At 38.0% G+C, this 25,733-nt stretch overlaps 1 protein-coding gene across 2 annotated transcripts in view; it reads right to left on the bottom strand.

Moving 5' to 3' along the window:
* Positions 1-25,733, bottom strand: part of sbf2 (SET binding factor 2) — a 569,459-nt gene that overhangs the window by 228,026 nt on the left and 315,700 nt on the right. For both annotated transcript variants that reach the window (XM_063061848.1, XM_063061849.1), the window contains exons 12-15: positions 24,285-24,413; positions 13,685-13,783; positions 5,940-6,144; positions 2,536-2,645 (exon numbers count right to left, since the gene is read on the bottom strand). In XM_063061848.1, coding sequence (XP_062917918.1) covers positions 2,536-2,645; positions 5,940-6,144; positions 13,685-13,783; positions 24,285-24,413 — 543 coding nt within the window. The remainder of the gene's footprint in view (positions 1-2,535; positions 2,646-5,939; positions 6,145-13,684; positions 13,784-24,284; positions 24,414-25,733) is intronic.

Raw genomic sequence — 25,733 nt, 5'->3', positions numbered from 1 at the left:
TGCCTAGACTAATTGTTAATCCTCTTATTAGACATACTCTGAGAACATGGGCTTAGTTCAGAAAATTTAATGGTCTACATCCTTTTTCTCTCTAGCCCTATTTTACACAATCATCTTTTCCTACCTTCTATACAGGATTCAACATTTTACGATTGGAATAGAAAGGGTATTAGGCACTTTGAAGATCTTTTCATAGATAATAGATTTGCAACTTTTCAACAACTGTCTGTAAAGTTTAACCTACCTAATACTCATTTCTTTAGGCATCTTCAAATTAGACATTTCATTAACCCTTTAATATCAAACTTTCCTGAGATGCCTGAGAAAAATGCTCTGGATCTGTTTCTTTGTATCAATCCATTGGGTAAAAGTTTAATATCTGCTATTCAGGATAAAGTAGTGATTTTGAGACGTGCCCCCTTCAATAAAATTAGAACTGCCTGGGAACATGATCTAAATATCTCCTTATCTGATGCGGTTTGGGATTCAATTCTTAATTATTCAGTTAACTCAACCTCGTTATGTGCTCGCCATGGCCTTTTGCAGTTTAAGGTTGTACATAGGACTCACATGTCTAACACTAAATTATCGCAGATTTACCCTGACATTAGTCCCATTTGTGGTAAGTGTAAAGGGGCTGAGGCTTCTCTTATCCATATGTACTGGGCCTGTCCTAGTCTAGAGAAATTCTGGAGAGAAGTTTTTTCAACCCTATCTCATATTCTTAATTGCCATTTAGAACCTAACCCTCTGGTTGCTCTTTTTGGCACCGTGAGTCTGACTAAATCAAACATTATCTTTTGCCTCTCTCTTGGCTAGACAGTTAGTTCTCCTTAGGCAGAAAGATGCTGTCCCACCCACTCACACTCAATGGCTTAGTGATATTATGTCCTGTTTAAACCCTGAAAAGATTCATTATTCACTTCTTAATTCGGACATAAAGTTTCATAAGGTGTGGGGACTTTTTCTTGAATATTTTCACAACTCCTCTTCAGGTTAAGTTTATCCTTTTTTTTGTATGCTACAATCCCTTACTTTCAGCTTATTTTTTCCTGTAAGTTTTACAGTTTTTTGTTGTGAATTACATTATAGTTTTGGTAGTCGGCATTATACTTTCTTTTCTCTTATATATATTTACAGCTCTGAGGGGTTGAATGCTCTGATTAATTTTTTTTTCTTTTATACACAGAAATGGTTGGCCTAGGTTTTTTTTTCCCAGTGGGAAGTTGGGGTGGATACTAATCTTACATGATTTTACTTTGTTTGCTTTTTTTTATTGTTATCAATTATATATTGGACTTGTTTGTTTTGCACTGTATAAATCTCCATTTTGTTGATCGGTTTTTTTTCTGTAGCACCATCGTAGAAACACATAAAAAAATTAATTTTTAAAAAAAGAGCTGGCTCAAATAACAGCTCACCCAATTAACCAATGACACAATTAACTGGAATCCACTGTGCTTCTTTACTTAAAGATTCATACAAAATTTACTAGGATATTATGGATTTATCCAAAATTCCAAATAAGCAATTTTTTTTTGAAACCATATTCACTAAACATAGTATTTGCATTTATGAAACACTTCTCACAACCTAACATTCCAAATCATCGGTCAATGAATTACTTTAAAATTGATTAGCTTGGCAGCCGAAGTACATTTTACCCAAGACACCAAAAATTCTCTGAAGCTTTTTTTGCATCTTCCACTTAAAAATGTAGATGGGGTCATTAGCTTAACGTTTTTCCTCAAAGAAAATACTAAATCTCTGCGCATTTTAAACACCAAAGGAGACTGGAACTGTTGTTTTTCTTCAACACAGTATGCTGCTTACTCAAGATACAACTCAAGGAAAACATACCACTTTGTTTTAAACCGGGACAAATCTCTAATTATGCAATAAAGTTTTTTTTTGGCTGGGTCATTAAGATGGAAAATTCTTTAAATGTCAAATCAAATCCTTGGCTAAGTCTAGAACAGGTGTTCCCAACCTTTTTTATGGCATGGACCCTTACCATTAACTGAGAGGTCCATGGACCCCAGGTTGGGAATCCCTGGTCGAGAGGCAATTTTGCATTCATATTGTGCACGATTGAGACTGGTGTAAGAAACTGAGAGAATCATTATCTTCTTCTATTGATCCACAAATGATAAAATGCTATTCTTAACAGAAGGTCCTTCAGCCCACACAACAGGTCTGTTGTTCTACAAATAAGACCAATTCAAACATTACCATTATAAATATTGATTATAGACAGAATTCAGTAGACGACATGGGGCATGTGTGCAAAGGATGAATGAAACTGAAAATAATGTTGAAAATAAATCAATAACTATTAATAGTTGTACAATTAAAAGAAGCTGCAATGTTTACCAGTGAAATAATGACTCCACAGTTAGAACATTCAACCTATCAAAACTGAAGGCTGGTTAGCATGATAAAGTCTCAAAGTAAATCAATGAACACTGTGAATTATTTTTAAAATAATACACATCAATATTATAAATTAATCAATTCCAGCAAGAACAAACTTACCTTTTCAGTCTCTAGTACTTTATTTTCAAAAACGTAGGAGATGCAGTTTCGAACAACCTCCAGCCTGCGTGCACTGTTAAAAATTGATCCCATTCTATCCAATATTGAAACTGGAAATACGAACAATAAAATGAAATTCTGCAGTTTACTTTAGAGAGCAAAGCCAAGACTTTTGTAATGGTGAAAAGTTATGCAAAAATACATTTTTAAACTGGAGCATGCAATCCAAAATGGAATCCCAAGTACAGCATGAGAAGGTTTTCGGCAATCCCAAACACAAGAGTTCCTGATCAACACACACAAAATGCTAGTGGAACTCAGCAAGTCAAAAGGGTCTCTGCCCGAAACGTTGACTGTTTATTCATTTCCATAGATGCTGCTTGACCTGCTGAGTTTTGCCAGCAGTTTGTATGTTGCCTTGGGAGATTCCTCCAAGAAACGTTTCACAGGAGAATTGGTTTAGCTCGATGTAATCAAGATTTTTAAAAAATAAATGATCTGATCAGATTTGCTAGATACTTTATAAACTTAAAACCATTTTAAGCATTACATACAGAAAAAAGTGCATATGCACTTTTCAGTATGACTCAGACTCAAATAATCCCGTTTTAATAATGTGTACTCTCAGAGCACGAGTTAATTGCCTAATGTAAATAAAGGTAGAATATTTATGCCTTTATTCTAATTACAAAAGGCTATTAAAAGCTATAGAATATTCTTCCATACTTTTCTATATCCACCTAGGCAGGAAGGCATAGGCAGTGGAGTGGTTCTGTTGGTAAGAGATGGAATTGCATCTTTAGAAAGAGGTGACATAGGGTCAGAGAATGTTGAATCTTTGTAGGTGGAGTTAAGAAACTGCAAAGGTAAAAAAAACATGAGAATCATATATAGGCCTTCAAATAGAGCCAAGATGTGGGGTTGAGATTGCAAAGGAAGCTGGAAAAGCCATGTTATAAGGGTAATGATTCAACTATAATGGGAGACTTCAAGGAGGCTAGGAAAATCAGGTTGGTGTCGGATCGCAAAAGAGGGATTTGTTGAATGTCTACAAGATGGCTTGTTAGAGCAGCGTGCGCTTGAGTCTATGCGAGGAAAGGTCATCTTAGATTGGGTATTGTGTAATACCCCAGAACTTATTAGGAAGCCTAATGTAAAGGAACCCTTTGGAGGCAGTGATCATAATATGATTGAATTCATACTGCAATTTGAGAGGGAGAAGCATAAGTTCCATGCATCAGTACTGTAATGGAATAAAGGGAATTACAGAAGCATGAGAGAGGAGCTTGCCCAGGTGGATTGGAGGAGGATACTGGCAAGGATGACGGCAAAGCACAGATGGTTGAAGTTTCCAGGAATAGTTCACAAGGCACAGTCTAAATATGTCACACAGAAGAATAAGTTCTCAAATGGGAGACGCAGGCAACCGTGACTGACAAGGGAAGTTAAGGACTGCATAAAAGCCAAGGAAAGGGAATGCAAGGTAGCAAAAGAGAGTGGGAAGTTGGATGATTGCGGAGCTTTTTGAATCCAACAAAATGCAACTAAAAAAGGCTATAAGAATGAGAAAAACAAGGCAATAATATAAAGCAGGATTTTAAAAGCTTTTTCAGTTATATAAAGAGCAAAAGGGAGATGAGAGTTGATACTGGACGACTGGAAAATAATGCTGATGAGGGAGTAATGGAGGTCAAAGGCACATGAACTTAATGGGTACTTCGCATCAGTCTTCACAGTGGAAGGCACCAGCAGTGTGCCAGAGGTCTGTGAGCGTCAGGGAGCAGGAGTGAGTGCCACTGAATTTTGAATTGACTTTATTACTTACATCCTTCATATATATGAGGAGTAAAAATCTTTACCTTACATCTCCGTTTAAATGTGCAAGTTATAGTAATTTATAATAAATAGTATGTACAACAGGACAGTCAATATAACATAGAAATACAATTGTATCAGCATGAATTAATCAGCCTGATGGCTTGGTGGAAGAAGCTGTCCCGGAGCCTGTTGGTCCTGGCTTTTGTGCTGTTGTACTGTTTCCCAGATGGTGCAGCTGGAACAGTTTGTGGTTGGGGTGACTTGTGTCTCCAATGACCCTTCGGGCCCTTTTTACACACCTGTCTTTATAAATGTCCTGAATCGTGGGAAGTTCACGTCTACAGATGTGCTGGGCTGTCCGCACCACTCTCTGCTATAACAAAGGAAAAAGTGCAAGGCAAATTGAAAGGTCTTAAGGTGGATAAGTCATCTGGACTAGATGGACTACATCCCAGAGTCCTGACAGATATTTTTGAAGAGATAACGGATGCATCAGTCATGATCTTTCAAGAATCACTTGATCCTGGCATGTTCCCGGGGGACTGGAAGATTGCAAATGTCACTCCACTCTTGAAGAAGGGAGGAAGGCAAAAGAAAGGAAATTATAGGCTAGTTAGCCTAATCTCAGTGGTTGAGTGCTAGATTCAATTATTAAGGATGAGTTTGCAGAGTACCTGTAGACTAATGATAAAATAAGTCAAAGCATGGTTTCTGTACAGGGAAATCTTGCCTGTTCGCGTTCTTCAAGGAAATAACAAGCAGATGGACATCATTAACTTGGATTTTCAGAAGGCATTTGATAAGGTACCACACATGAGACTGCTTAACAAGATAAAATCCTATGGCGTTACAGGAAAGATACTGGCATGGATAGAGGAATGGCTGACACGCAGGAGGCAGCAAGTGGGAATAAAGGGAGCCTTTTCTGGTTGGCTGTCAGTAACTAGTGGTGTTCCTCAGAAGTCAGTATTGGGACCGCTACTTTTTACATTGTTTGTCAATGACTTGGATAATGGAATTGATGGCTTTGTGACAAAGTTTGTGGACGATACAAAGATAGATGGAGGGATAAGTAGTGCTGAGGAAGCAATGCGATTGCAGCAGGACTAAGACAAACTGGAAGAATGGGCAAAAATATGGCAGATGGAATACAGTCACAAACGAGAGAAAATCTGCAGATGCTGGAAATTCAAGCAACGCACACAAAACGTTGGAAGAACTCAGCAGGCCAGGCAGCATCTATGGAAAACGAGTACAGTCATGCTTCGGGCCAAGACCCTTCAGTGGGGTACGAGAGAAGAACAGGATTAATGCTTGATGGTCAATACACAGTTAATAGACCAAAGGGCCTGTTTTGTGCAGCTGGACTCTATGTATCAACAGTGCATGCATTAAATTGTTTATAAGCACAAATGCCAAAAAAAATGGGGAAAATAAGATAAAGGACCAATGATCACATTCTAAGGAATTCTCTCCTAGCTCAACAACATATTTCCATTGTACTCAAGCATGCAATTTTTTAAATCATAAATACATATGATACCTGAATGTCAAAGCTGTTCTTAAGGCAAAATATTGATACATACCAACTGCTGGGCCAGCAGGTACAATGCATTTTTTCTCAACCCGAACAGCAGGAGGTGAATTTAGGTGCTTAGCAAGGCCTTCTTGGAGAAGAGTCTCTACTTTGTCTTCATTTATCTTGGGGAATGGAAGTACATGTACTCTCATATGTGAACCTTCGGTTGGTTTAGGAACTTTCTGAAACGCCATGTGTGGATTTGGATTTTCCTAATTTAAATTTTAAATGGAAAATTTGATAAGCAATTTTTAATATGAATTGCATTTCTAATTCATAAAGGAGACTATCACCATGAAGGAATGAATTAAGCAGCATAACAAATATCCTTGCAATTTATCACATCAATGTCCCAGATTTTCATCAAATAAAAACTAATGCCTAGATTGGGGGAAGAGACAGGTTTTAGCATATCTTAATGCATGATATACCATCTGGAAAAAGACAAGGGAGAAAGATAATAGAGATTGAACAAGAGCACAAAACTACACAAGATGAGTTCAGTCTAGGAAAACAAAACATACCATTCACTTAGTGACAATAATGACAAATTAGAATTATTTTTTAATGGCAAGATACAAGGAACAATGAAAGATGGATCTAGGTATCTGTATAAACTATTCCCCCAAACTACTGCATAGTTACTAGCAGATTTCCTTACCTATAAAACAATGGCATCTTAAAATTTGTATTCATTTTGGGATAAAGAGCTGTGGGGTAGGAATACAGTGGGCAGGTTTGGGACTGAAAATAGTGGGATTCTCTTCTATGCCTGGAGAAGGTGCACTGAAGGAACTTGAAACAATTTCCTGCTTTAGATTTTGTTTCTGTTTCTGCTTTGTGAAAGCTCCTGGTGGAAAGGCTCAGCAATCCAGATTTACTTTTCATCCACAGTGGAGAGAAAACGTGCTGATCTAAAGATGATGCATAGCAAGTTCTTCTGGAGTACCCTAACAAATTCATTCCCACTGTTGCTGGCCAAATCAAAGACGGTGCTGCATCGGCATAAAGGAAGGAGATTGAAAATCTGGTAGAATAGTGTCGCTACAACAACCTCTCATCAACATCGGTAAAACTAAAAAGCAGATTATTGATTACACAAAGAAGGAACCAGAGGTCCATGAGTCAGTCCTCATTAGGGAATCTGAGGAGGACAGGATCTGTCCTGGGACCAGCATGCAAGTGCTATTAAAAAAAAGGAATGGCAGCGTCTCTACTTAGAAATTTGTGCAGATTCAGTATGTTATCTAAATCCTTGTCAAATTTCCATAGATGCTCAGTGGAGAATATCCTGACTGCATCATGGCCTGGTATGAAAACACCAATGCCCAGGAATGGAAAAGCCTACAAAAAGTGGTGGAAACAGCCCAGTCTATCACAAAAAAAGCTCTCCCACCATTAAGCACAACCACAAGGAGTGGTGCCACAAGAAAGCAGCATCATCATTCAGGACCCCCAATACATTGGCCATACTCTCTTCTCGCTGCTGCTATCGGGAAGGAGGTACTGGAGCCTTAGGTCCCACACCTGCAGGTTCAAGAAGTTATTTTCCTTCAACCATCAGGCTCCTGAACCAGTGTGGACAACTTCACTCAATAGTAAACTGATTTCACAATCTATAGTCTCACTTTCAAGGACTCTATAACTCATGTTCTTAGTACTTATTTACAAACGTATTTACTTGATTTTTCTCTCATCTTGTTGCATTTCCAAAGTTTGTCTTTTGCACACTGATTATTTGTTAGTCTTTGTGTGTAGTTTTTCAATGATTGTGTTGTATTTCTTTGTTCTATTGTGAATACCTGCAAGAAAGTGAATCTCAGGGTAGTATGTGCTGACATACATACTTAGATAATAAATTTACTTTGACCTTCAGACAATGTAATACATAATGAAATTTAGTTCAACCAATACATCCTTTGTTCTTTCTCTACATTGAGTAAATTGAGTTTTGTTCCTTTGTACAATCAGATGCCAAGATCTGGCAGTAGGAATCAACTGGGACACCAATGCTCATCACAATTTCACTGAACATATCAAGTCTTCTTCCCAAATCAATTTCTTCTTAAACTTTACGAACTTGTCAATTAACTTTTCACAAAATAATAATTGAAAAATAAATATTCTACCAAACAATAAATTATAGCATTTTAGTTATTTTTATTATTGTACTAAGTGGACATTTCTGGTAAGCTCAGGATTCATTGGCCATCCATAAATGAACTTATGCCTAATTATTCTATTTCAGGAGGCAACCTCACAATTCTGCAGTTACAAAAGCCTGAGTGGCTTAGGGTTGCAAGTTTTAGTCCTTGAAGGGCATAGCGAAACAAATGTTTTTAAAGGAAATGCGCAAAATTTAATTTTCTTCCCTTTATCCCATGATTTACTGTCCTCTCCTATTAAATTCCTCCTTCTCAGCCCTTTGCATCTATCACCTCCCAGCTTCTCAAATCATTCTACTTCCAACACAACCCATCTCCCACCTTCTCACATCATTCCTGCTTCCAACTCAGCCCGTCTCCTACCATCCCTTTCTGTCCTAGATTCACCTATCATCTGCCAGCTTGTGCTCCTTCCCCTCTTCCCACCCTTTGATTTGGCCTTCTGTCTTTTTCTTTCCAGTCCTGAGAAAGGTCTCAGCCCAAAACATTGACTGTTTCCCTCTATAGATGCTGCCTGAGCACCAATATTTTGAGTGTGTTGTTTCAGATTTCCAGCATTTGCATTCTTTCTTGTGTCTTCAAGGTACATTTATTATCAAAGTGTGTACCCAATATACAACCTTGAAATTCATTTCCTAACAAAACAAAGAAACCTAAAAACAAACCTCATATATATGCGTGCGTGTGTGTGTGTGTGTGTGTGTGTGTGTGTGTGTGTATTTATTTTTAAATACATATACACACAAACATAAAAGACTGTCCAACATCCAATGTACAGAGAATAAAAACCACATCAAGCCCAGAAAAAAATAAAATAACCATTAAAAAAGACTGTCAAACTGAAGTCCATAGAGAGTCCCATAACTCAGCGCAGAGTATAAACATCTTAAGAGTAGTGATCTGAACTGGCCCATACCCCACCTCGGGCCCCAACACCCTGACCTTTTCAATCTGGCCCAGCACTTAACTCTCTATCCGAACAACAGGTTCCGCCACTTCGAGCAATGATCTGAACTGGTTTGTACCTCACCTCAGACCCCTGACACCCTGACCTTTTCAATCTGCATAAAATTTTCAATATCAAAATTGCTTGAGGCCCATGGTCATGGATGTTGTGTCTCAGCTACCTACGTGAAACACAAGCCAGTATAGTATGCAAAAAAGAGCAGTGGGATATGGAGAGCAAGCTGTTGCCCATGTAGCAGGCTCCCCCTCTCCAAGCAGCTGACAAATCCAAAGGAACACGTTAGACTGATACAGCTTGGCACCAGCAGTGTCGGCAGAGCTGCCAGTCAGTGTTGAACTCAATGAAGAACTGCCCTAGGGACTCCAGCTCCAGATTTTTCCTTGGGATTTACTCCCAAAGCCTTCCCCACAAATGGGTACAGCCGCAAGGTAATGGAGGTTTGAGGTCAGTTTTCCTTCTCCTCGATGAGCTGCCAACATCCGCTGACCAGAGCTATTGGTATTAAGGTGTCAGTAGCCCACCTTTGCCCCTTCTCTTGTCAATAGAAACTGTTCCACGGGGCTTAGTAGCTAAACCACATTTGAAGTCTAGGGACTGGACTTCATTTTCAGAGGCTATTTGAGATGTTCTCCATTGTAAGCATTTAATAGGCAGTGGGAGCTTATCCCCACTACCACCCCTGGGTATAACAACCTCAGGCAAAAAGATTACTAAGATTTCTAATGGTAGCTTATTAAATCAGATTTATTTAACTGAAACTCACACTGAAATTTGAACGTGTCTCTAGATTAATGGCTCAAGTCTCTGGCTACCCATTAAAGTAGGTCTGTCTGTCTGTCTAGGTACCATATCCAATGCGGATTTTGGTGGCCATGGTTTTCCATATAGATCTATCCTTCGTTTTTTGGATGACTTCCATTTCCTTGATGTGTAGCCACCTGGCTAGGCTTTTGATGTACAGAAGCCGAGGTCTTCCTCTAGGTTTGCTCCCCTCAATCTTTCCAGAGAGTATGAGTTTTTCTAGTTCACCTTTCCACATGATGTGTCCTAGGAATCTGAGTTGTCTTTCTCTTATTGTTGGTTTGAGTGATCGAACTGCTTGGGCTTTTCTGAGAACTTCATTTGATATGTGTGTGGTCCATGATATTTTTAACATTCTCCTGTGGAACCATAATTCAGCTGCTTCTAGTATCCTTTCCATTGCTGGAGAAATGGTCCAGCATTCACTTTCATATGTCAGGATAGAATAAGTGTAGCACTGTAGTATTCTGTTTTTAGTGTACATGCTCATCTTTCTGTCTGTTAATATGGTCTTCATTTTTTGGAAAGCTTCTTTCACCATTGCTATTCTGTATTTGATATCTGTGTCGCACCTGCAATTACTTGTTATTAGGCTGCCAAGATATTTGAATTTGTTGACTTGTTTGCTGTTTGTATTTCTGATCTTGATCACACATTGTGGGATGTTTGTCTTTCTGGAGATGACCATGCTTTCTGTCTTCTTGGTGTTGATTGAGAGGCCTCTGCAATTACTTTCTGCTGCCACTATAGTGAGTAGTTCTTGAAGTTTTGTTTCTGAGTCAACTATTAGTACGATGTCAACAGCATATCTGATGTTATTTATATTATGGCCTCCAATTGTGAATCCTTTGATACTTCTCAAGATATTTTCACTATACAGGTTGAATAAGTCTGGCGAAAAGAAACAACCTGCCTGACTCCTCTCATGATATTCACATACTCACTCACTTCTCCTTCTACTCTGATTGATGCTGTCTGGTCCCAGTATAAGTTTCTTAAGAAACGTACATCTTTCCCATCTATGTCAAGATCTTGAAGCATTTCCAGAAGATCTTGCTGTCTGACAGTGTCAAAAGCTTTTCTATAGTCAATGAAATATAGGTAGATGTCTTTTTGTACCTGGATGGCTCGTTCACAGATCATCCATAGCATGACAATTGCATTTCTGGTTCCAGTGTTTTCCACAAAGCCGCATTATTCTTTACTGATTTCTGGTTTTATACAGCATCTTGCTCTCATCATGATTACTCTGAGAATAACTTTTGCCACGTGGCTCATCAGGCTTATTGTACAATGTAACTCACATCCTGTTGCTCCCTCTTTCTTTGGAAGTGTGATGAACACTGATTTACTTAAATCATCAGGTATGTCCCCATGATCATAGATTTCATTTGCTATTTCTGTTATTTCCTCTATTCCAAAATCGTTTAAGGCCAGTATCATTTCAACAGCGATGTTGTCTGGACCAGTTACTCTGTTATGTTCTGTTTTATTTATGGCAGGTTAAAGTAGGTAATGTAAATAAAAAGGCAGTGGTATGCTACAAAAATAAACTTCAGGCAATTTCTTCTGCCCATCGAGGGAAATCAGCATATAATTCTACAACGTGGACGACATTCAGATAAATATTCAAATTTTTATTAGGCAGGACCGTTATGTTCTATTACACCTGAAGACAACAGATGAGGCAGAGCTACGATTGCACTCAACAGCGACTTTTTCAAGCCCATCCATGGAAACAGGCTAATTTCTACCTTTGCCATGTCTCTGTTTCCCTTTCAAGGCGGAAGGGGTTCCGTCGAAGACCCTAACCAAGAGCTACACTCAAACTTCGGTTCTTTGTAGTGATGGGACCTGCTCCCAGGGCTCATCAATCGGCCAGTTTTCAATATCTCAAGCCTAGTAGCGAGCGTGCTTTTGGGGTTCCAAGGTTTTGCGACCCTGGAGACAAGCCGGTACTATGCCAATGCCACCGACTGAAGCATTGTGGGAGGAAGCAGAATATCAGGAACAGCAAGTCAGCTGTCAGAGGGGTCTGTGCTTGGATCGCGCTCCCTCCATCTTTCTCACAGTGGTGGGGGAGAGCTTGTTGCCAATTTTTGAGTCCGAAAACTTGGAGGTTTTGCTTTTGCTTGCTTAGTGGGTGGAGGGCACCAATACATTTTTTTTGCTGAAGTAAGTGGGAGGGGGTCATTGTTTTGCTGCTGCTTGTCTGTGGGAGAATGGGGGAGTAGAGGCACTTTAGGGTTCTAACATTTTTACTGTCACTATTTCTTTAGGGGATTCTTCTGTTTTGGTGGATGTCTGCAAAGAACACAAATTTCAGGTTGCATACGTATACACTCTCTGATAATAAATGGAACGTTTGAACTATTGAACAATTGAATTATACAGATATGAGAAAAATACATGTCACCAAGTCAGGTTTCCACAAGCTCTTAAAAATACATGGTGTTGGTGGTCAGAATTTATGGCAGCCAAATCTGTATCATAGGTGGATTCTGGAAATAAATGCAGCCTAGGTTAAGTTTTTTTTAATGCAGAGAGTGGTGAGTGCAAGGAATAGGCTGCCGGCGACGGTAGTGGAGGCGGATACAATAGGGTCTTTTAAGAGACTCCTGGATAGATACATGGAGTTTAGAAGAATAGAAGGCTATGGGTAACCCTAGATAATTTCTAAAGTACGTACATGTTCAGCACAGCTTTGTGGGCTGAAGGGCCTGTATTGTGCTGTAGATTGTTCTACGTTTCCAAGTACATTTGATATTTACAACAATCACCCAGAAAGAAAAACTCTTACAAAAATTAAAACTGGATTACATTTTTATATTAAACTTTACTTGTGAAGCGATTTGTGCAACGTTCTCCTAAAAACCAACTAATAAAAAAGAGACAGAAGTGACATTTTTGATATTGGTGCTGAAGTCCGTTGCAGTTGTTTAATACTGATGTATGGAAATACATCAGGTTTTCCATAATCAGTTCTTTTTATTACCTGTTCTTGAATTATTCACTTCAATATCTGTTTAATAATTTAAAGTGAGAAATAAGAACCAATATCCTTTTGATAAGATATATTAAAGAATTTAGGAATGGCTTTAAGAATGAATCCCTTTCAGCTCTTACAAATTATAGGATCACCATCAGCACAAGAACTGTAGTGGTACACTGCTATCTTGATATTGCATCCTTTTACAGAAGGCTTGTTTGTAGGAAATGCTTGGTCTACACCTTTCAAGGCCTGACATCCCAGGCATAACAACCATAGAAACATACTTTGAAATATCGCCTCTTTTAGACTTATTTAAAGGTCAAAGGTCGTAGTAACTGTGCATCACACCAAATAATAGTAACTGAGTACTGAAAGATATTTTATATCAAGACTCCATTAAAATCTTTTATAAATGAATGTTGGAACCGAATGACTAATGTTATTTCTGAAAAAAATTTATATTGAAGAACAAATAATACAGCCGTATGCTCTCAATTCTCAATCTATATAGTGAAATTAAGAGGTTGATCCATTTCCTTTTTCATTAATAAACATCCAATTAGCTTAAGCTCTCAGTTGTGATAAAATGAAGCATGGTGATAATTTAAGATTCAGTACTGTAGTCATTGTATACTTTTTCATAAATTCTATTGTATTTATTTTCCTCAAAAATGTCTGCAAGAAAATTAATCTTATATTAGGTGTATATAGTAACATACTTGCACCTACTTTGATAAAACATTTAGTTATATACTTACATGCTTACATGTTTCTATATTAGTTACAATATTATATTTCTTTAAAATTAATAGCTAATAAACACTTACATTCTTGTACAGCTGTTCTGCAAGCTCTCGTATGTGCTTCAACATTTTTGGTGGAATCCCCTCCTCACTTTTGATTCTTTCCACATCAAAGGCAACCAACTACAAAAAGGAGAGTTAAAACTGAAAAACAAAACAATTCTGCAAAGAATTACATGTACTTTCGAGCTAAATACATCTGCTTGCGATTTCCAATAAACTTCATATACTCCAAATAGGCTTTAAATAAGACCATAAGACATAGGAGAAGAATTAGGCCATTTTGCCCATCGAGTCTGCTCTGCCATTTGATCATAGCTGATCCATTTTCCTCTCAATCCTATTCCCCTGCCTTCTCTCTGCAACCTTTCATAACTTGACAACAAGAATCTATCAACCTTAATTGCACCCTATGACCTGGCCATCACAGCCACCTGTGGCAATGAATTTCACATATTCACCACCCTCTGTCTAAAGAAATTCCTCATTTCTGTTTTACATGGACATCCCTCTATTCTTAGGATGCGTCTGCTGCTCCTAGACTCCCCCACTATAGGAAACATCCTCTCCACATCCACTCAAATAGGCCTTTCAATATTAAAAACATTTCAATGAGATCCCTCCCTCATTCTTCTAAATTCCAGACAGTACAGGTCCAGAGCCACCAAACACTCCTCATACGATAAGACTTTCATTCCCCGCATCACTTTCATGAACCTCCTTTGAACCCTCCCCAATGTCAGCACATCCATCCTTAGATAAAGGGCCCAAAACTGCTTTCAATACTCCAAGTACAGTATGACCAGTGCCTTATAAAGCCTCAGCATTACATCCCTGTTTTTATATTCTTGTCCTCTCGAAATGAATGCTAACATTGCATTTGCCTTCCTCACCATCATCTCAACCTGCAAATTAACCTTTAGGGAGTACCTGCACAATAACTTCCAAGTTCCTCTGCATCTTGGATTTTTGAATTTTCTCCCTGTTTAGAAAACAGTCTGTTTTTGTTCCTTCTCCCAAAGTGCATGACCATACACTTCCTAACATGGTATTCTAACTGCCACTCATGCCTTATCTCCCCATCTGTCAAACACTTGCTACAGCCTCTCTGCTTCCTCAATACTACCTGCCCCTCCATCTTTGGATCATCCGCAAACTTAGCCAAAATGCCTTCAATTCCACGATCCAAATCATTGATACATAATGTAAGAAGAAATGGTTTCAACACCGACCTCTGTGCAATACCACTAGTCACCACAGTCAATCAGAAAAAGCTCTCTTTATTCCTACTCTTTGCCTCCTGTCAATCAGCCAATACCCTATTCATGCCGGCATCCTTCCTGTAACACCACGGGCTCTTATCTTGTAAAGCAGCCTGAGGTGCAGTACCTTGTCAAAGGCTTCTGAAAGTCCAAGTACACAACATCCACCAATTCTTCTTTGTCTATCCTATTTGTTATTTCCGCAAAAGAATTCCAACCGATTTGTCAGGCAGGATTTTCGCTTAAGAAAACCACACTGACTTTGGCCTATTTTACCATGTGCCTCCAAGTACCCTGAAACCTCATCCATAATAATCTGCTCCAAAATCTTCCTGTCATTGAGGTCAGGCTAACTGACCTATAATTTTCTTTCTTCTGCCTCCCTCCCTTTTTGAAGAGTGGAGTGACATTTGCAACTTTCCAGTCCTCCAGACTAACTTTTAAAAAGGTGTCCTCTAAATTGTATCTTTCGGACTAAAAAGTGAACACTTCATACTTCATTCTAACTGCCATGTATCTACCCATTCTCTGAGACTATCCTTAATTACATAATGTCTCCTACTATCCTCACAGTTCACAATACCTCCAAGTTTTTACCATCTGCAAATCTGGGAAGTGTGATTGTGCTGTTGTGACAGTAACTGAGATCAGGCTAAGAAAAAGCACAATAATGTCTAAATATTCCTAATACAAGATGTTGAAAAATGGTCTTGAAAGATAATGAAGGATTAGGATTGACAGCATGCAAAGCTAGAGAATTATTTAACAGCAACAATTACCACTCCTGCCTTCTTTCCAAATCTATACTAAGGCAATAACATAAATGATTCTTTGCATATTTGTAGTATCTATTTTATGGTTTTATCTGTCATATAACACATCACAATTTGGAGAAACAACCTAGATTCATATTACCAGGCAGCCTAGTTAACTTGAGCATCTGAACATTTGTTCAAATCAGAACCATATCTCACATGTGGCTTATTCTGCTGTCCTGTGAGGCCATCAAAATAGGAGCCCCTTTTAACCAACGGGTATCCTGTATTTAGTTCCAAATTGAATCAAGGTATGTCAGCCACAAATGATACTGGTAGTAAGAAAAATAATAGTATTTCAAATCAAGAAGCAAAGACGAACAGGAAACCAAAAACATAGTAAATTGTAAGGAAGTCTTATTTGACCAGCATCACTCTAATTCTTTACAGGCGTACTTACAAGTTAAGAGTCAATGCAACGTGGTTCAACTTTTGAACAACACAACTGTAAGGTGAAATATGTATAAAAAGTGGGAATTCAAGTCCTACAATATCAGTTCTGGGATAGGATAATATTCATACATTTTATTAAAAATTCCTAAATTTAAGTTAAGTGCAATAAGTAGCTTTGCATCTAATTCTTTGTCTTGTCAGCTTCACTTAAATGAATAAAGTTCAGGATCTTGCACTCGGTTTAATCCTATACGTTATCTGAGGTAATCTTTTAATTCAATCAGTGAAGTCCTATCATAAAAGGATACTGGATGTTTACAGCAGTCTAAACAGTTGAATTTAAATACACAACCATTTAAATGAGTAACAATTTATGTATTTAAATGAAATACAGAACAAATTAGAACATTACTACAGAACAATAAAATCATATTAGTTCCTAATAGTTATTGGAGGAATTCATCCAGCGTATGCTGCTTTTTTTTGATTGACTGTAAATGAACAAAATCAGTGCAGACCCCTATTGCAGGTAATGGACTACCTTCATACAATGCTTTTGATGATTGCATCCTCCAAATCTTCAGTTTCATTATAACATTCAAGATGATTGTTAATACCTTCAAATTCTTTGCAGTTTCCAACTTAAAGTAGGCCACTTCTCCCATCTCCAAGCCTGAATGCTTGAAACCACAGTGAGAAAAACAGTTCCGAATTGTCTTACTGCTCATTTCTCGCCAACTATGAATAACAAAAATCATTGCTTTTTGAACACAAATACATGCAACTGACACTATTTATAAACTGGTCGTTCCAAGCACTGTGTAGTGTCCAATGGCCACATAAGTGCATGTGACTGATGCAAGTTAGCAGCCTCGTGTCCCAATTAAGTAGCATGGTGACCCAAATAAACTAAGGAATTCCAGATACTTCCTCGATTAGTTTTTGTTCTTTAAGAGTTTTCCCAAGTAAGCGGCTGCACCTTCTCTAAGATTTGTCTCAAATAAGCAACTGCCCTGATGAACCAATGGCCCAATTGACTGTTATCCACTGTAGTGTGATATGGGCATATACATGCATACACAAATGTGGAACCGAAGTAGGCTACTAAGCACCTTCACCTTGATTTGTGCTGCAATATGGTCATAGCTGATCCAATATCGTCACCTTGCCACAATCATCTTAGATTCTTAATTTGCAAGAGGGTCTAACAAGGTGACCTTAACCACCTCGGACTTCCTAACAGTGCATTCTAATGAAAAGACACGCGTAATTAAGATGCAAAGTGACATAAATCATAAAACCAACAAAATGTACAGAGATGGGCTTTTATAACCCATTTTGTTAATGCCAACTGTGATGGCTAGCTGTGTTAATCCCATGTTCCTTATTCCTTTCCATGTCAAGCACTTGTCCAAATGTATTTTAAACCTTGTAATCAAATCTGTCTCCACTTCTTCTTTTGACAGTTTGTTATGCATATTTCACCTTTTGCATGGAGAACTTACTTCTCAGATCGCCTTTAAATTTTTACCCTCTCACGTTAAATCTGTGGCAAGTAGTTCTTGACTCTCTTACTCTGAGAAAAAGATTCTCATTATCTCTCCAACTAATGCCTTCCAATTTTATAAACCTCCATTAGGACACTCATCAAACTTATATGTTCCACTGAGAATAAAATCAGCGGAGCCAATCTCTGCTTATAACTATGCTCCTCTCCATTCTATCCTTAAAATGCATACATTTAATTAGAATACTGAAAATAATTACACAGATTTGTGGTATACTGGCCCTTGCATCAAGTGGACTGGAGTACTACGAGATGCATGAGATCAGACAGCAATAGCAATAGTTGGGTAAGTGATACTTTTAAATACTGTGAGTGTAGGAAGAACATATTGGCCTTGGAGGGACAGAGCTAGGGGGATTTACCTGAAAACTACCTGGGCTTTAAGGGTGACACTATGAGACTGCAAAAAAAATGGATGTACAGTATATTCATAGGAATTTGGAAACCTGGAGGGGTAACATTATCGAACCCTTAAAGTTCAGAAGGTGGAGGGGGGCCCAACAGCTCTGTGATAGCCAAGTGCAGGTTCTTCAGTACTGTAAAAACCATCCTGGGAACTTCTGATACACGGCAGGTCAAAGTGCCAAAGCAGCACCTGGGATGATATTGAGGATCTCAAGGCCTTGTCTGAAGAGGACACAGAAATTCTGAAGTAGCAGAAAATGCTCTGCTACTCACTAGGTACTTACCTGCCCATCCCAACAGTCACTTTCTACCACATCCACAGATAATTCTGCTCATCTTTCCTATTGATGCCCCTCATCATGTTATAAACTTCCATCAGGTCACCCTCAATCTTCTATGAACCACGGGATGGAGATAAATTGTTTCTGCTGGGAAATTCGGAAACACTCTATACAGTGGTTGGCAGGCATTCAGAGAATCTGTGGTTCATATATTAGCTCAGCCGTTTCAAAACCCACAAAAGTGGAATCGTCATCCTCAATCTTGTAGTATTGCTTGTTAAGATGAAAATTGGCCATGGAAGGTACGCTGCATGGATTTACAAGAATGTAACCTAGACCACTGTACTTTGGTCAGCCTTTATGAATTAAGCTGAAGGATCTACTTCCATGCCGTTTTGCTCTAACACTCATATCGATAAAACTATAACGTTGCATGAGACAGAATTTCAAAGCCTGAAGGTAATCCAATGGAAGTTCACAAGATTTTAAAGACAAGTGACAGAAAAAATGGAGATGAGCTATTTCTGTTTACCAGATGGTCTATGACCAGATGCTTGTGACTAAAAATCAGAGTACATTCTCTGGGAGTAAAATTGGGAAACACTCTATCCAGTGGTGGTAAGAACCTGCAAGACTCCAACAGGTGGCAACTGATAATAGATTTAATATCAGCAATCGATCAGAAACTAATAATTGTAAATTTATTTAAAATATTAAAACTCTCTGAGGATGGTGATGATATTAGTCAAACTTTTGGGACTAGATTGCTCAGGGACGTAAAGTCCTTGTGTGACACAGGACTGACAAAATAAACTAAGGACAATTCTAGGAAAGTTGCAAACAAGTAATGACTGGGTCATTAAAAAAAGCTGAAATTTTAGGAAAGGTTTTTTAAAAATTTATGTAAATGAGGGATTTATATTTGGGGAAAAAGATACCAGAAGAGGGGCACATGCAGCGCTAATTTTCAAAATAAGGCTTTCTGTTCTAGGATCTGTCTGGAACCACTAAAATTATTTAAACTGAGTGGCTCTTGGATGAGTTGGTATTAGCGACTAAAGTTGGAATACTATTGGCCCCTGGCAACACTCCACTGATGCTCCCTGGAATAACCCTGTGAGTTACAGTGTGATATGATTCTTCTCAGACAAGGTTCACTGAGGATCTTGGTTGCAGACCTGGCTGCAATGAACACAGTTTCTTAAAATCTTCATGACTCTTATAGTCTCCAGAGATAAATATACTGTGAAAGGTCTCCAAATGTACATCTGCTTTAATATATCCAGCTGGATGGATGGTGCCAGGACTGTCTAGCTATTCACGTGCACTTATCAATTAAAATGTTGCTTCTTTTATATTGAAAATTCCATTAGAAAGCTAATTTTTCACCTTTCATATACCAGCTCCATAATTGTTTTTACATGTAATGCTCTCCAAGGATTACTAGGAATGTAAATGAATACTTTCCAGGCATTTTTCTTTTTTTTCTCCCATTGAACTTGTAGTAAGACCTAAAGTTACCACAAGCAATCCCACTTAAGGCATTTCCTTTAAAAAGTACTTTAGTTTTGATGAATTGGTCTTGACAAAGTTGCATGGAAATGGAAAGTTTTAAAAAAGGCTGTATCATCCTCACACTCCATCATGCAAATCTGAATGGAAATTACTTTGGTGGCTTCTGCAGATGACACTCTGATGATACTGGATCTAGCCCTAGGAAATGGAACAGTAGAGGACAGGAGCAGGCCCCTTGGCCCATCATGTCTGCACCAACCAGGATGCCACCCTAAACTTGCCCCATCTGCCAGCTCATGGTCATCTCTCCTCCACATTTTTAACAGTTGCTCTTGTATTTGTTCCTACCATCTTCACTGGCAGTGCATTCCAAACACCTAACACTATGTGAAATTAACCTGCCTCACAAATCTCCTTTAAACTCTCTCTCTCTCTCAACTTAAATCCACCTGTTTTCTGTACATTGGGAAAAATCTTCCTTATGTATTTCATAATTTTATATTGGTAAATTGATTTATTATTGTCATATGTACCAAGGAACAGTTAAAGGCTAGCATACTGTCTAGGCAAATTGATTCTTTACAACAGTACATTGAGATAGTACAGTAACAGAGTGCAGAATAATGTACTATTAGGTTACCTCCTAGTCTCTGACAATTCAGAGAAAATGATCCGAATTCATCAAACCACTCCTCATACTTAATAAAGTCCAATCCAGACAACATTCTGGTGAACCTGTTTGGCACCCACTCAATATATCCTATTGTATCACAACCTGAACTGTACTCAATATTCAATATTCCAAAACTGGCCTAACCAAAGCCCTTTTAAGAAAAAGCTTTATAGAGCTACATGAAGCGTCAACCCTACAGTCAATGCCACAAAAGATGAAGGAAAGCATGTTGCACACTTGCTTTACCACACAACCCACTTACGTTGTCACTTTCAGGGAGCTATGGACTTGCACTCCTTTGTCATCAATAATCCAAAGGGTCCTGCCATTTACTGTGTACACTTCCTAATGCATTTGACTTCCAAAGTGCATCAACTCAAACTTTTCCAGATTATCTACCATTCTCCACCCAAATTTCCCACTGATCAAAGATTAAGGCCACAGTAGTCCCCTTCCTTTCCTTCTTCAGAATATCTTTGGATAAAGCTCATCAACCCAGAGGAGTTATCTGCCCGAATGCTTTTCAAGACACCCACCTACTTACTCCTTAATATCATTGCATCTTAGAGTATCAACAGATCCCTCTCTAATCTCACCATTATCCCTATCCTCCTTCATGAATACCAATATGAAGTACACCTTAAGGATATCGCCTACTTCCTTTGGTTCCACGCATAAATTCCTTCCTTCATCCTTGATCAAACTGAGCTTTTTCCTAGCAACCCTCTTGCTCCTAATACACATATAAAATGACTTGTAATTCTTCTTAATTCTATATGCAAAAGGCATTTTTAACCCTAACGTCTTGTTTAAATTCTTTCCAGCTTCATTTGCATTCCTGAAGGCCCTTGTCTGATTTCAGCTTTTACTTGTTGGCTAAACTTACAATATCCCTTCTCATCCAAGGTTCCCTTACTTTTATTTTTTTATCTTTCACCCTCACAGGCACATGCTGTTCCTGAACTGTAATCAACTGGCATTTGAAAGACTACCATATGTCAGATGAGGATTTACAGTGGTGCTAGAAAGTTTATGAACCCTGCATAAATATGACCTAAAGTGTGATCAGATCTTCTTACAAGTCCTAAAACTAGATAAAGAGAACACCCAATTAAATAAATAACACAAAACATCATACTTGTCCATTTATTTATTGAGAAAAATTATCCAATATTACAAGTATTTGTTGGACCAAGTATGTGAACCTTTGCTTTCAGTAACTGGTGTGACCCCCTTGTACAGCAATAACTTCAACTAAATGATCCCTCAACAACTGCAAGCTGTCCTGGCCCTGAGGCAGCACAGCAGCCCCTAACAATGATGCTCCTTCCACCAGGTTTCACAGTTGGTATGAGGATTTGGTATTGGTATGCAGTGTTCTTTTTCCTTCAAGCATAGCAATGTGCATTTTCCCCAAAAAGTTCAACTTTTGTCTCATCTGTCAACAGAACATTGTCCCAGAAGCGTTGTACAACAACTATATGGTCTTTGGCAAACTTGAGACATGCTACAATGATTTTTTTGGAGAGTAGTGATTTCCTCCGTGATGTCCTTCCTTGAACACCATTCTTGCCAGTGTTTTTCTTATAGTGGACACATGAACAGAGACTTCAGTAAGTTCTAGGGATTTCTGCAGGTCTTTTGTTGTTACCCTTGCGTCCTTTTTCACCTCCTTCAGCATGTTATGTTGTGCTCTTGGTATGATCTTTGCAGGATGCCCACTCCTAGGGACAGGAGCAACAGTACCGAGTTTCCTCCATTCGTAGACAATTTCTCTGTGGACTGACGAACACTCAGGTCTTTAGAAATGCTTTTGCATCACTGTTCACAAAATGCTCCCCCGAATGAAGTTGCCATCAATTAGCTCAGCCCACTCTCAAGTATAATGTCTAGTAAGATCCTAACCTAGCTGAACTGTCCATGAATTCCTAAGCCCCAAGATTCAAACAGAAAGTTGGAATTACCCCAACCTGGGAATTTTGATCCCCATGTGCCTTGAACAACTGTGAGAAAATAAAGTCAGCATTCAAGCTTATTTTGCAAGAATTCACTAACATAATGCCATTGTTGGCACAACATGAGCTCAGCTATGCCAAGAAATTTGGAAAAAATGCTTTCATTCATGTGGCATCTCACACATTCTCAGGATCTGCTGAGATCACACAATAAATTCTTGAGTGTAGCTTGAACATATTAGCTCCTGATATAAAAGTGGGAGATGCTGACAATACAAAGAACATGATTCAATAAGTTTTCAATGACAGCAAGAAAAAAATCATTTTTGCAAGTATATTAGAGTTTAGAAGACATCTAAAAGACGCCACGGAGTTGTCATCTATGAAGTATGTGCACATTGAAAGGTGAGCAAGTCTGGTTGTTAGAACCATCTAGTCTTTGTTTCCAGTGAAACATGTTATGATCTTGCTATGAATCAGACTCTTCAGGCTTCATCAGACTCAAAACAGCAGAGATTTTGAAAATAATTCCTGTGATGTTATATACTCTGACCATTTTATTCATGTTTTACGAAGAAATTAAAACACTAACATCTAAAATTCATCATTAATTCATGATACCTCCATTTCTGAAAGTCATAAGTCAACTAAACTGTATTTTAATAAAAGTGGAGTTTCCACTGCTAATGCACCTTGTCACATTAGCATTCCAATTTGCACTACATCAATTTATACAGCTCAACTTCGCATCATTCCATTGTTTTTGTGCTTGTTGCTGTACTTACTGTATTTATCATTACCATGTACATACTGAGTTTCACAAGAACATGGGATTTCATTGCACCTTGGTGAATATGAAAATAAATAAATCTAATCCTAAATTGCAACAAGACTGAAAAATATCACCCAAAATGCAAACAAAATTGTCCCACTATTAAACAGCTGCTGCATGCACAGAGCTGTGTAAAATAATTTTCCAGGCATCCAAAAGGTTTCTCTTCAACTAGTCTTGGGCCAATCAAACTACTTCAGGTCAAGGCAGAGTTGAGAGTAAGAAACATGCCACAAGAACAATTACAAGTTAATGTTACAGACTATTTCTTCGCATTGTCAAATTTGCATTTACCCATACAGAGAAAATATTCATTTTTATTAGCTGAACAAAATGATTGCCCCATTGCAAAAAACAATGCTTTCTTAAATTTAGACACCTTATGTTTCATAATTACTATCACTAATGTAAAAAATAAAACCTTAATAACAGGATTGAAAATAGTATTTCTCAAAATAGGTGAGAAGTAATTCTGAAATGCTCCAGAGTTTGGAAAAGTGCTATGCAAAACAACGTTGTTTACGTTCAAGACTTAAATCGTGAAGCATCTCATTCAACAATTAAGTAGTCGCTCTTTGCGCCAACTTGGAGAGAATCTAAACCACAATCAAAAGCAAAATGAGGTTTATTGGTCAAGATCAAGGCTAAATAGAAAACAATGATGCCAGAAGGGAACATTCCAAAATAGCATGTTATTATTGCCTGCATAACACTGAAAGCAATTCTTGGAAACCTAACTATCAAGTAAAGCTAATGGGACTAGGAGTAATTTATAACACATGCACAAAGCAATTATTCAAACCATTTTGATTGTTAAAATACTAGCACAAGTCATTTCAATAACATTCATAACGTAAAACACTCCTAAAACTATAATCATTGAAATATTTTAAAAAGAGAATAAAGGAATGCTAGAAAATTCTTACATCATCAAACAAATCGCAAGATCTGTAGGGAGGTCCCCTTTCTGACACAAATCCTGCAAATGCCATTCCATCAAGAACCTTTGTCAAAAAGTCATTTTCAATCAATCCACGTTGTCCCAGAAAGGCTGCCTGCAAAATGACCAAATATTTTCAAATAAATAACAATAGATTTGTTCGTCACTGAGCATCACTTTCCATTTCACACGTGAGCCTCAACTTTGAAAAATATCAGTGAATGATATTCAATTAATGTCCTTTTGAATGCATAACATAGTGGGAAATAAAAATAACAAAAATTGGATTTACGAAGCATACAACAGATGCTGGGATTCATGGTCAATGGCACCACAAGTCTTAGTTTTTGTTGGATGCTTAGTAAATACAATTACTCTTGGGGCTATTATGCAAATACATTCAATTACAACTTTATTTCCTCAAGGATTATTAATGAAAAGAATTTTGTAAATTTAAAATGTGTTACAACTGAAGGTGACAGGCCACACATGTTATTGGCATGCTGAGTAAGAAAAGCAACTAGGGTATTTTATAAGGTTGATTCCAAATGAGATTATTTCACATACAAAAAAATCCTGCACTCTCAACTATTACAACTGATTAGGATTTAAGCCAACAAGGTAGAAAACTATATTTTTGATGGCAGTGGAAAATAAAAAATGTAAGCCTTTAAATTTGTTGAAGATGATGAAAATGCAAACAGGTATAATTTTCCAATTTTATTACGGTCTATTTTTAAAATGTTTTATTTTATAAGGCTCTTTGTAAAATACAATCAACTCCTGTCATTTCTCCCCAACAAAAACTTGGCTGTTATTTTTGTAGTGGTTCTTGACATATGTGCATATTCAAACAGTTTATCAACACCTCTACTTCCTGAGAATGCTGAAGAGAGTTGGACTATGCACTTCCAATACTTGCATCCACCTAGAGATGCGCAGTAGAGAGCATCCTAACATGCTGTATCACTGTATGGTACCGAAACTGCACTGAAGTGGTCAGGAAGGCTTTACAGTTGGGTAGTCAAAACTCCCTCACGCATCAGCTGCACCAGCTTACCCACCATCAAGAAAATATATACAGAAAAGTGTTGGACAAAGACCAGCAATATCATAAAGGATGCTACCCACCAAGCTCATGGCCTGTTTGTCCCACTTCCATCAGGGAGAAAACTATGTAGTTTCCATGCCAGGACCATCAAATGAAAAATAGTTATTTTCCCCCAGACAGTACAGCTGATCAACACCTTCACCCACTAACCCACCCACCACAACTTTATCATTTACTGTCAGCATCACCTTTATGTATATACACTCCTTTACCTAGTATCACTTTATTTACATATAATCCATCTATGTATATAAATTATGCATATTGATAATTATTTCTGTTTTTATTATTATATTCTCTACCTTAATGTGCTTTTAAATTCTA

This window comes from Mobula hypostoma, chromosome 11, assembly GCF_963921235.1.
Source record: "Mobula hypostoma chromosome 11, sMobHyp1.1, whole genome shotgun sequence".
Classification (NCBI taxonomy): domain Eukaryota; kingdom Metazoa; phylum Chordata; class Chondrichthyes; order Myliobatiformes; family Myliobatidae; genus Mobula; species Mobula hypostoma.
The sequence above is the reverse complement of the archived record's forward strand: the minus strand, read 5'-3'. Positions and strand labels throughout refer to the sequence as shown.